The sequence below is a fragment of the Camelina sativa genome, chromosome 7 (assembly GCF_000633955.1).
Source record: "Camelina sativa cultivar DH55 chromosome 7, Cs, whole genome shotgun sequence".
NCBI lineage: Eukaryota > Viridiplantae > Streptophyta > Magnoliopsida > Brassicales > Brassicaceae > Camelina > Camelina sativa.
The window spans coordinates 7,221,761-7,233,566 of record NC_025691.1 but is presented as its reverse complement, the minus strand read 5'-3'; the positions used below and the strand labels follow the sequence as shown (position 1 = coordinate 7,233,566).

The 11,806-nt window shown below is 31.7% G+C and overlaps 2 protein-coding genes across 2 annotated transcripts in view; both read right to left on the bottom strand.

The window, feature by feature from the left end:
• Positions 2,882-3,677, bottom strand: LOC104700629. Its single transcript, XM_010416168.2, has one exon. It carries the CDS (start codon positions 3,462-3,464, stop codon positions 2,985-2,987), a length of 480 nt encoding a protein of 159 aa, XP_010414470.1. The 5' UTR covers positions 3,465-3,677; the 3' UTR covers positions 2,882-2,984.
• The window catches only part of LOC104704412 (aminodeoxychorismate synthase, chloroplastic-like), a 10,762-nt gene continuing 7,495 nt past the window's right edge, over positions 8,540-11,806 (bottom strand). Inside the window, exons 11-17 of the mRNA XM_019227541.1 lie at positions 11,626-11,796; positions 11,450-11,529; positions 11,134-11,236; positions 10,917-10,999; positions 10,419-10,804; positions 9,387-9,618; positions 8,540-9,161 (exon numbers count right to left, since the gene is read on the bottom strand). Coding sequence (XP_019083086.1) covers positions 8,663-9,161; positions 9,387-9,618; positions 10,419-10,804; positions 10,917-10,999; positions 11,134-11,236; positions 11,450-11,529; positions 11,626-11,796 — 1,554 coding nt within the window. The 3' untranslated portion in view covers positions 8,540-8,662. The remainder of the gene's footprint in view (positions 9,162-9,386; positions 9,619-10,418; positions 10,805-10,916; positions 11,000-11,133; positions 11,237-11,449; positions 11,530-11,625; positions 11,797-11,806) is intronic.

Below are 11,806 nucleotides of genomic sequence, written 5' to 3'. Positions count from 1 at the left end.
TATTCTTTTATTTGGTTTCTATTATTCTTATTATATGGAAATGATTGATTTGAGTGGTAAAAAAATAAGAATAGGATTTTGTTTTTTTGTCGTTTGTTTGGTTGGTAGGATTCGCAGAATATTTATAAGAGGTTTTGGGATATTGGATTGAAGCTGTTGGGAGATTTATTAAGAGAAGAAGAATTCAAAGCGTTTTTTTTTTCTTTTTTGCAAACAAATCCAAAGGTTTAAGAAATTATCAGAAAACAAATCCAAAGGTTTTTTTTGTTTGTTTCCTACTTTTTGTTAATAATATCTCTTTGTCTCACTTAAAAAAAAAAACATTTTCCATTGTCTATGTAGAGAGAGAGACAGAGGGAGGAGATATGAATATTTTGAATTGATCGTAATCTGTGAGTTGTCTTGACAATATTTCTAATACCTTAGTTTCAAATAGATCAATGATTTTTTTAAATGGAAACCAAATGACTCAACATATATATGACTCTGTGAGTTAAGGAAACTTTTAATGTTATCTTCTACCACCAATGACGTTGGTTTCAACTTACTTACGTACCAAATGAACTTTTTCTTTTTCTTTTTGACAGTTTTTTTTACCCTTAAAAAGGCATAGTTTGGGCGTCAGTATATCATACCTATTAGTATTAACATGATTTGCTCCAAATCATCAAAATAGCATTCCTAAATTCATAATCATTGTGTTTCGTTGTAAATTCTATTCTTTTCTTGAGTCAACGGCTTATTTTACCAATTCAAGTGGTTTTTATTCCCACCCAAATAAATATACCTATTTTAAAGAAAAATCTAAATGAATATACTCTTTTTTTTTAAACAAATCCAAATGAATATACTTTTTTTTAAAGAAAAACCCAAATAAATATACTATGTCGTCATTTTAAATATAAATATATAACTGATTTTTTAATTATTTTTTGGATAAAAAATAATTGATGATATTTTGCCTTTTCAATGCATTTATTCAACAGGCTAGATTATTCTCATATATAGAAGGCACGAAAGCGAAATTTATCTTAAAAAAAGTATATAGAAAGGGTTAGCAATTCGCATATAAGTTTCTTTTTTTACTATTGTTTACTTTGTGTTTCTTTGGACAGTTTTTTCAGCTTGTTACAAATTGTTTTTTTTTTATATATATATATATATATATATCATTCATACTAGTAGAATCTAACATTATATCATCACTCATAATTATTTCTTTTATTAAACAGATGATTTATTGTGTTTGATATCGGTTGGGATTGGTTTAACACCTTTGGCTAATTTTTTTGATATCAAACCAAAATAATACTTTTTCCGTTTTAAAATATAGGATGTTTTAACTAAAACACGCAGATTAAGAAGTCTATACTTTTAACAAGTTCAACCAATCAAAAACAATATTGCATAATATAAAACACTAAACTAATCTAAAAGTTGCATAGAAACTTGAAAACATTTTATATTATGAAACAAAAAATTTCTCTAAAACAAATTATATTTTGAAACGGAGGGAGTAATAATATTAAGAAAATATTTTTATCTGCTCAAGTCAGTTAACAATGCATTTATTTTTATGTTGCTATATATGATTATCTAAATCTCGAGACATTTGGCCGATTTATTTATGATATATTGAGGGGGTGGAAGACTTGGTAAGTGAAAGCCGGACCAAAGAATTTCTTTATATTATAAAAAACAAATGGAGCAAACACAACCCATCTTACAAGTTACAACACAGACTAAAAAACATGACATATGACTTCACAATCCATACCTCCATTGACATGAGTGGATTACACCACTTGGAGTCTTTTAATGTTACTCAAACCCCGTTTTTGGGGCTCCCAAAATTGTTGTTCGCGATTCTTTCATTACAAAGGTTTATTATTATAACCTATAAACGGGTCCGATAGAGTTTAATTACAAAATACATCTTTGTCATCTAAGCTTCAAAACTTAGTCATAGGGCGTATTTTATAACTCAATCGGTCCATTCCATTTGCATTTTTATGTTAAAGCGGTTCATAATTTTCCGCTAAAAAAAATTCTTGGAAGCCAATAATCTCCTTTAGAGGGCATGTGGTATAGAAATTGTTGTCTATTTCGTGAGACTAGACTTTAAACATGATCAATGGCTTTGACTAATATGTGGATGCTAAATTGATGGTTTGTGTCATGACGAGAAGACGCAGGATTTCCCTAAATCGTCATTCCATGCGAGGACAAAACATTCTTCTCTACTTGTGGCAGAAGATAAAACATTAGAACTTGGACTTCGATTTCGATTTCTTTTTAAGCCCACTTGGATAGAGCCATATGTGTATTTACTCACACACTTGACCCTTGATACTTTAAATTTTATGGGCCAACTTAGACAATATATACTGGTTCTTGCCTTACAGTACTTTCCGTATCCAAATTTGTTCATTTAAATTAACAATTAAAATGAGCACAATCTCGAACTTGATATGAGCTGGACCAGTCGGCCAAATAGGGTAACACATTCACCTTGATTTCAGTGACCAAGCAATTTTTCTTTTCTTTTTGTCGTCAGTGATCAAGCATTTAAATCATTTTAAAAAAAACTTATACATTGGAAACAATCGGTATGTTTTAAAATTACCACATTTACGTATCTTAAGGATTTTTACCAACTCTGCTTTTCCAATTTCCAATGTTTAATTAATGTACTCTACAATCTATTAATCGTCGTGCATACATACCGATTATTTCCAATGTATAAAAAATATCCCAAGAGAAAAGAAAAAAGCATGCAAAAAGCGTAGCATACACTATTAACCAAAAATCAAAAGCTTTGTGACTTGTCAAAAAAAAAAAATAAAAAAATTAAAAAAAAAAAATAAAAAAATAACATAGGTAAGATAAAAAGTTTATAGGTATCTCAATATTATGTAACTCGTAGTGTATTACACAATTTGGTTATTAGGTAGCTACGTTATACATACATATGAAAACATCGATCAGATATGTCTAGCTTTCTTAATTTTATTACATAGAGAAGCTGGATTGAAGAGACAATCAATCTCTCTAGAAACATTTAGAATGATCATTCTCTTGCTTTTATAAGAATTCCTGACCTTAAGGCTTCTCGACGGTGCTCTTTTAGGTTTCCTCGGCGCCGGTGGACAAATGTTTGGAATCGACGGTAAAATCTGGTCGAGACGAGTCGGAGTATTACAATAATCTTCTTCTTCTTCTTCGTTCTTGAAGTTTTCTCCTTTGTGTGAGCAATTACTTGCTTCTTTCGATTTAGTTTCAAGATCTTGATCTTGTAATTCTTGATATATAGGAGAAATAGTGTGGAACTCGTGTTGTGGTGATGATGTTGTGTGAACGCTCAGGTCTGAAAAACCTAATGAGGGTTCACGGAGGAACCCTAGCTCCGTCTCGCAGAGATTATTTTGATCGGAGAGATAAATTCCGGCGTCCGAGGAACCCATATTTGAGAAGAAACGTAGCTCAAACTTAAAGCATAAAAAGGAGAAGAAAATATATAATTTTGATGAGAGAAAGTGAGAAAGAGAGAGAGATTTTAATGGCTTTGGTGGCTTAGTTTGCTATATATAATAGTACTAGTAATACTATGTACGTGTAAATATGAATTTTGTTAATGTAAATAATGTTCTCGTTTGCGAACATTCGGGTTTATAATTAATGTTGAAGGATCCGATGCAACAACTATACTTTATGTAAGATTGCTTTATTATAATAGTAAGATTTTCGTAAAAAATGGTTAGTCTCTCTAATACCAATCACATGTTTCTCGCCTTTTGAGAACACATTTTGCTTTAAGATCCAGAGATGACTCTTTTAACCACACTCTCTACGTAGAACCGAGAAAAAAAAGGTTTCGTTCACAAATATACATACAAAGCCTCGTTTCTATTAAGTTTTCTTGTCATAAAACCAGCATTTCAAATATAAAATATTAACAAACAAAAAAAAAGAAATTAAATTATACGCTCATGTTTAAATTTCGAATTCATATGTGTCTGATTCTCTCATATTGGAGGATTAGTAAAATTTGTATTCCATAAAGAGGCATACGTATAATAATTGTGTAAAGTTGAAAAAAGCTTGAAAGCGTATTGACATGAAAACAAGAAAAGGCCAGTTTTGTTGGTTGAAAAGAAAAAGGTCAATTAGTTTCCTTTATTCATAAGCTAAAAGAAATTATTGAATTTAGTGTCTAAAGGAAGATAAGCTGTCTCTTTCATCTTATTTCAAATTTTGGTTAATCATAGATCATCATTTTCTATTATTTTACTTTCTCACTCTGATCCTAACTTTGATGCATGTGAACATCAACCTCACATGCCTTCTATCTTATCACACCCACCTCTATATATGCACTCACTCCTACAACATCACCATATCTATAACTACATTACTTAGCATTTACCTTGACCTATCATACATCCATTACCTTTTGTGTGTATAGATCGATTTAACTGACAAGATAAACAAATCGTTATGCCACTATACAGCTCTATAACGATTAAAAAAAACGATCCGTTAGCATTAAACTATACCCACCTAGATGACAAAAGTCTTAAGTGTGACAATCTTAAATGTTTCTGATAGAAAAATAGATGTCATTGACATATCTCAACATTTGTCACTGATAACAAAAGTCAACACTAATAATAGATACTTGATATGTTTTGTCTCTGTTATGCCCATTTGAAATCGATGTATAAACTAATTACAAAACCACACCAACAAAAAAAAAGATCTCTGGAGATAACTGAAGTTCTTGTCCGGGTTTTGTTAGATTAACAAAACCCCAAACGCATGTGTTCTTTTTCTAAAATAACTAAGTTATTAGAGACAAGACATCTTATCTAATATTTAATAAAGCATATTATATATATATATATATACACGTACGTACACATACCTACGATATACTGTATTTTCAATATATTTAAAGTTTCCAAGGCTCAACTTCCAAAAGTAAATAAATCCAAATTTTCTTCACGTACTTAGTTAGAAACGTTCAATCAAATCACAAGAGAATCTTGGTTATTTCGAAGCGGACAAAAATATTAGATAATTTCTTCTAATAATATTAATCAACTATAATCATAAATCACTGTAAAACTTGGAAGAAGAAAAAACAAATCGTTGAGATGATTAAATTAAGAGTTCCATTAGTACCATCTCCAACTCATCTCCATTTCTATCTTCAAACTCTATTTTTAGAGAAAAAACTTTCTCCAATCTCATTCCATTTCCATTTCTAAAATAGAGATCTTTATATTTGTTTTTATATTTGAAGATTTTTAATTCATTTCTCCATTTTGGAGTTAAGTTTTTTTATTTGCAAGTCAATCCCTTAAATTTATATAGATTTATATTTTATATCTAAATACGGTTAATTATTATTATTTTATACTTAAATTTATAAATAATAATTTTAAAATTCAACAATTAATATATATTACATAGAAAATAGACAATACAAAAATGTACAAAATAACGTTACTACCAATAAAATTTAAATTACATAATATGACTTAAACTAAAGATTAAAAATAACTTTATACAACAAAAACTAATAATTAATGAATGTTGTGTAATGTAATGTTGTTCAACAATAAATTCAAAAATATAAATAACATGCTAAACTTTTTTTTTTGCTAAAAATAAAATAATTGGGTAAGTTTGTAATTTTAATAAACAATGATCATTATATAAATTAATAATAAGATATAAGAAGAATATTCTCTTTTTGTTATCAAATATGAAGAGATAAGTGGTAATAAAACCATCTTCAAAATGGAGTTACTCCAAAATAGAGTAAAAAAATGAAGAAATAGATTGGAGATACCCTTACATGCAAAAACAAGCGAACGTGCATCGTATGATCATCAGTTCATAACAAAATCTGAATGAACATTTATATTAAAAAAAAATATTATCTAACAATCGTTTGAAACGGGTTTCTATAAAATTATGTTGGTAGACTAAACAAATCAATACGTTTAAATAAAAAAAACTAGAAGTAAATCCTTGGTATGTGCTTAACTACGGTACCTTTACCCACAAACAAGAAACGAAATGTGAATAGTGGCACCAAATGCGTTTGTTAGATTTGTTGGAGATCACATTATCTATCACTATCTACCACCAAAAAGTAATATCATAATTTTGAATTATTATTTAATATTAAAAAGAAAAATAGTAGAGATCTAAATTCTTGGGATTCTTTAACAATGTTATCCCAATCAACAACTTAAGTTAAGCAGATAATTTAACTTCTTGTTCAGGTAAAAGTTAAAATATCAGTTAGCTTAGTTTATCCACTTTTTTACCATTAAAAAGGGATAAATAAATAGAAAAAGTTAGAACACACACTCTCATGGAAACATAATTGAATTATTTCTCATGCTCAATCATTTTGCCTCCCATCTTTTGTTTACTCCTCCTTCTTTTGTCTTCGTTAGTTTTAGTTTCAATTTCAGTGTAATTACAATCATTGACTATTAATAATGTAGTTTTTGCCGAACATATATTTTTAAGGACAAGTAAAGATTATAACAAAATCTTGTCTTGTCACATACATGCTTTGCTTGTACAAGAACTTACTTATTCTATGTCTATTAATTTGTTTTTTTATCTGAATATGTGTCTAATTAACTAGCATTAATAAAAAAAATGAAAGATATATACTGCATACGATGTACGCCATCTTGGAGAACAAGAGATTAAACTTTGAAGTGACAGAAGGTTCGGTCATATTACCAATCTAGTGTTGCATTCATACGTGTCGAGTTTTAAAGAAAAAATAAAAATTGCAACGTGACCATCAACTACAATGTGCTTCGTCCTTTCCTATTGGAGATTAGATTGCTTGCAACATAGAGAACGGCTTGATCTTTATCACAACAGAGTTGTGGTTTCGGAATGTAAACCAAGCTAATAGAGAAATTGTTGCGACCAAAGAAGGCTCAATAGTTTATAGTTGCATTGGCATTTGATATGTACTCTTTCGCCATTGCTCATGTTAAATGTTACATATTTCTAAAATGAAACACCAAGGAAATCACAATGGCAGATAAGAGAATATTTGGAATAAGGGCAAAAATCTCAATCTACATCAGTGAAAGCTAGAACAGTCATAGTACGTACATGTGTTTTGGGATAAAACAATACTTGTTGTGTAGATCATTCTTAAGATAGTGTAAAACTCTTTGAGCAATTTGTAGATCCACTGAACAAGATGCGTGCATGTACTGACGACCGACAAGGTCGTACCTCCTTTAAAAGCAGAAAAAAGGTAATATATAGCCTTAGGCCCCCAAATTTGATATATATGTTTGTATTTTAAAGTTTTAACATTAAGGAACAATATTTTAAAAGAACATGAAATTAACTTATTATTCTTTATAATTTCCTAGTTAGCTAATTTAAACGTAACAAAACTCTTTATTCATCGATTTACAGTAACAAAAAAAACAGTTTTTTTTTTGTTAAAAGGCATAAAAAAACATTAAAAAAAAACAGATTTTTAAAAAACTGGCAAAAGATTACAAAGTGTCACTAGGTAGCACTTTAAAAGTCAAGAGAATTTCATTAACACTATAAATCTTTAAAATGATTTTACTAACACTTTGACCTTTTAAAATAATTTTACTAACACTTTAAACCTTAAAACTAACTTTTATTTTCGTACCGCCATAAAAAATAACGGAATAATAATATCCGTCAACGCGAAATAGTTAAACTATGTTGGTTTAATTTAAAATTTAATTAGTTTTAGTTTTTATAAATAAATCAAAAGATAAAAAGATAAATTTGTGTTCATCTTCATTATAGACAAATTTTTTACGACATTACTCTTCACATTATTAGTCATTTTAATAAATGCATCTCCATTGGATTCTGATTCAAATCGATTGACTTCTCATTGGAAACCAATGAATCTTCTAAATATATTGTCCTCTTCAATTTTACATTTGTCAAATGTTTTAACCTTATCTCCTATTCTTCTTTTTTTCTTGCTTTGATGTATTTTTAATTTTCTTTTATCAATCGTCGTAAATAATTAAATTAAACTAAATTAATTAAACAAATATTTAAATCAAACGAGCATAATTAAACTATTTCACGTTGACAGATATTACTGTTCTGTCATCTTTCATGGCAGTACAAACAACAAAATTAGTTTAAAGGTTTAAAGTGTTAGTGAAATCATTTTAAAGGTTTATAATGTTAATGAAATTCTCTCGAGGTTTAAAGTGCTATCCAGTGACACTTTGAAAGTTTAAAATGTGATTTTCCCTAAAAAAACTTGGATTAAAAGAATAAGCTTTTTACTTTTAATGGTCACCAATTTTGCAAGCAACTGTCGAATGATGATTCATGGATATGATTTACGTCTGCAGTCTGAACTCAATAAATGAAACATTAGTACTCAAATTGTGAAAGTGAAAGACGTTCGAGTGGGGTTTACAAATTTTATCTTAATTGTACCACAAAAACAATTTATTATTTAGTTTTTGAATTTTGAGCCAAATCAACTCGTATGCCAATAAAAAAATTTATAAAAATAACAAATGATACCTGTTTTGAAGCCACATACACACACACACAGCAAAAACAATTGTTTTGAACTTTGAAGAGACACACAAGACTATTGTCTCCTCGGATCATTACAAAACTCCAAGACTGCATTAGCAGGAGCTCTAGTCTTAAGAATCATCTCCTCAAACTCATCTTCTGGGTTTGATAATGCAACTATTGCTCCTCCTGCTCCAATGGTAGCTTCATCTTCATGTATCACAACTGTTCTTATCACAATATTGAGATCGAATGTACCATTATATGAGAAATACCCAATTGAGCCAGAGTAAAGGCCTCTCGAACAGTTTTCTAGAGAATCAAGAACCTCAACGGATCTTAGTTTTGGTGCACCGGTCATTGAACCGCCAGGGAATGCTGCTCTTACACATTCGACTGGACTTATATCTGGTTTTTTCAGTCCACGGATTGTGCTCACCATAGTGTGTACTGTTGTGTATGATTCCACGTCCATGAGGTTAGGTACATGGACTGAGCCAGGCTCACAGACACGACCGAGATCATTCCTTAGAAGGTCAACAATCATCAGATTCTCAGCTTGATTCTTCTCACTGTTACAAAACAGAGAAAGAAATGAACAATGTTAAAGTAGCATTGATGCAGGACAAATTCAGAACCAAGACTTAAGCTCGTCGAAGATGTAATACGGCACATACTTTACGGGGAGAACTTGGTTATGGTAAAGCCAAAATATATAAGACCGACCATTCTAAAATTATCCGAGACATTTATGATATGCAAAGGCTAAGTAATGGGGAAATGTGTTTTTGGAGTACCTCAGTTTTAATTGCAATTTAAGAAGTTCATCTTCTTCAGGTGTGGAGCCACGAGCTACAGTACCCTTAATCGGCTTTGCTTCTAGCATTCCATTTCTGTCCAGCTTAAGAAACCTTTCAGGGGACGAACAGCATAAAGACAGATTTGCATTTGAGAAGTTGAGAAAGGCTGCATATGGTGCTGGATTCCTTTCTCTCAGGTAGACATAAATCCCCAAAGAATCAGCATTGCCTATNTCACAATATTGAGATCGAATGTACCATTATATGAGAAATACCCAATTGAGCCAGAGTAAAGGCCTCTCGAACAGTTTTCTAGAGAATCAAGAACCTCAACGGATCTTAGTTTTGGTGCACCGGTCATTGAACCGCCAGGGAATGCTGCTCTTACACATTCGACTGGACTTATATCTGGTTTTTTCAGTCCACGGATTGTGCTCACCATAGTGTGTACTGTTGTGTATGATTCCACGTCCATGAGGTTAGGTACATGGACTGAGCCAGGCTCACAGACACGACCGAGATCATTCCTTAGAAGGTCAACAATCATCAGATTCTCAGCTTGATTCTTCTCACTGTTACAAAACAGAGAAAGAAATGAACAATGTTAAAGTAGCATTGATGCAGGACAAATTCAGAACCAAGACTTAAGCTCGTCGAAGATGTAATACGGCACATACTTTACGGGGAGAACTTGGTTATGGTAAAGCCAAAATATATAAGACCGACCATTCTAAAATTATCCGAGACATTTATGATATGCAAAGGCTAAGTAATGGGGAAATGTGTTTTTGGAGTACCTCAGTTTTAATTGCAATTTAAGAAGTTCATCTTCTTCAGGTGTGGAGCCACGAGCTACAGTACCCTTAATCGGTTTTGCTTCTAACATTCCATTTCTGTCCAGCTTAAGAAACCTTTCAGGGGACGAACAGCATAAAGACAGATTTGCATTTGAGAAGTTGAGAAAGGCTGCATATGGTGCTGGATTCCTTTCTCTCAGGTAGACATAAATCCCCAAAGAATCAGCATTGCCTATTTTCCTTCTGTTCTGAGTAGTGAGACAAAGCTCGTAGCTCTCCCCGTCTTTGATGTACGCCATACATCTCTCAACATCATTTATATACTGCTCTTTGGATTTGTCAGGGATAAAACTTTCTTTGCATTGAGATGAATCTATAACAGGAAGTGTTTGATCCTTCCACTTTCCCGTGGACGAAACTCTCAGATTAGTGAGCTTCTCTTCAGCATCATTCAGGAAAGAGCTTTCTGTGGTTCCCTCTTCGTAAAGAGATAATACATAAACATCATCAAGTTGATGATCAATGGCGACAACATTATCTGCAAAGAAAAAACATGCATCTGGAGCCTTGGATTTGTGAAGATTAATTGGCATTCCACATTCCACTTTAATATCATACCTGCACCAGAGATAAGGTTAATCAAACAATCATTCCAGAAGTCTTCTAACATAATTGTACAATCGAAAAAGCTTGCAAGAGAGATTCACGGTAAAGATAATTAAACACATACCCAATACAACCTACGTAGCCACCACAAAAGTCAAAAGGCAACCCTGTGAAGTCCTTCTCATCATAAGAGATAGATGCAAGCTCCTGGGAAAAAAACAGTTGACATCCACCCATGAGTCCCAATTTTACTATTCTATAATCTATTTCATTCCACTCTAGAAAGGAGAGATAAGCTTTGACATCCATAGTTCCATACTGAGTTAAGTCTTTCTTTATACCTTACGTAGAAAATCAAGAAAGCCTTCTTCCAAGAATCGTTTCTCAGTCGAGGCCTGGGAATCTTCAATCAGAAGATGTCCCGCATGTTTAGATGTAATCTCGCTGAAAACACAAGTCATAAGCTCAATGTTTCAGTCCCATGATATGATGCATGACTGTGTAGATTATCTTAGCCATATCAATATAGTCTCACAATGACCCAAGCACAAATGTACGGTTAAGAAAATGTGCAGGAAGAAGGGTTATGGCTCTCAAGTTAAAAAAAAAGAACATAAACCTTTGTCGTATAGAGAAAAAGTAGGTCATGCGTAAAACCTTTGATCAGATAAACTAAATGTCAACTGCTTCCATAGAGATCCACCTTTACCTCCCATGAAAGAAAATCGTCCTCTAGCCTGGAACAATGGGAAACATTATCTTGTCACACGGAGGCTAGCACAACAAAACAGCAGTAACAGTCAGCAACTATGGTGAGAAAATAGACTACCAACCTTGTCACTAGAAGAAGTATCCAGCCAAAAAGTATCATTCCCTCTATTCTTGCCAAAGAGTTCTATGAATATATTTCTTGCTCCACCAAGTTTATGTGCAAGACGTTCATGCTTCTTCCATTTCAACCTCAGCAATTTTACATGAGGTTTTGAATATGATAAATCCGCCAGATCGAAGACG

Excerpts from the sequence above, each read along its gene's own strand:
- LOC104700629 (XM_010416168.2), bottom strand. The coding sequence starts at position 3,464 with ATGGGTTCCTCGGACGCCGGAATTTATCTCTCCGATCAAAATAATCTC.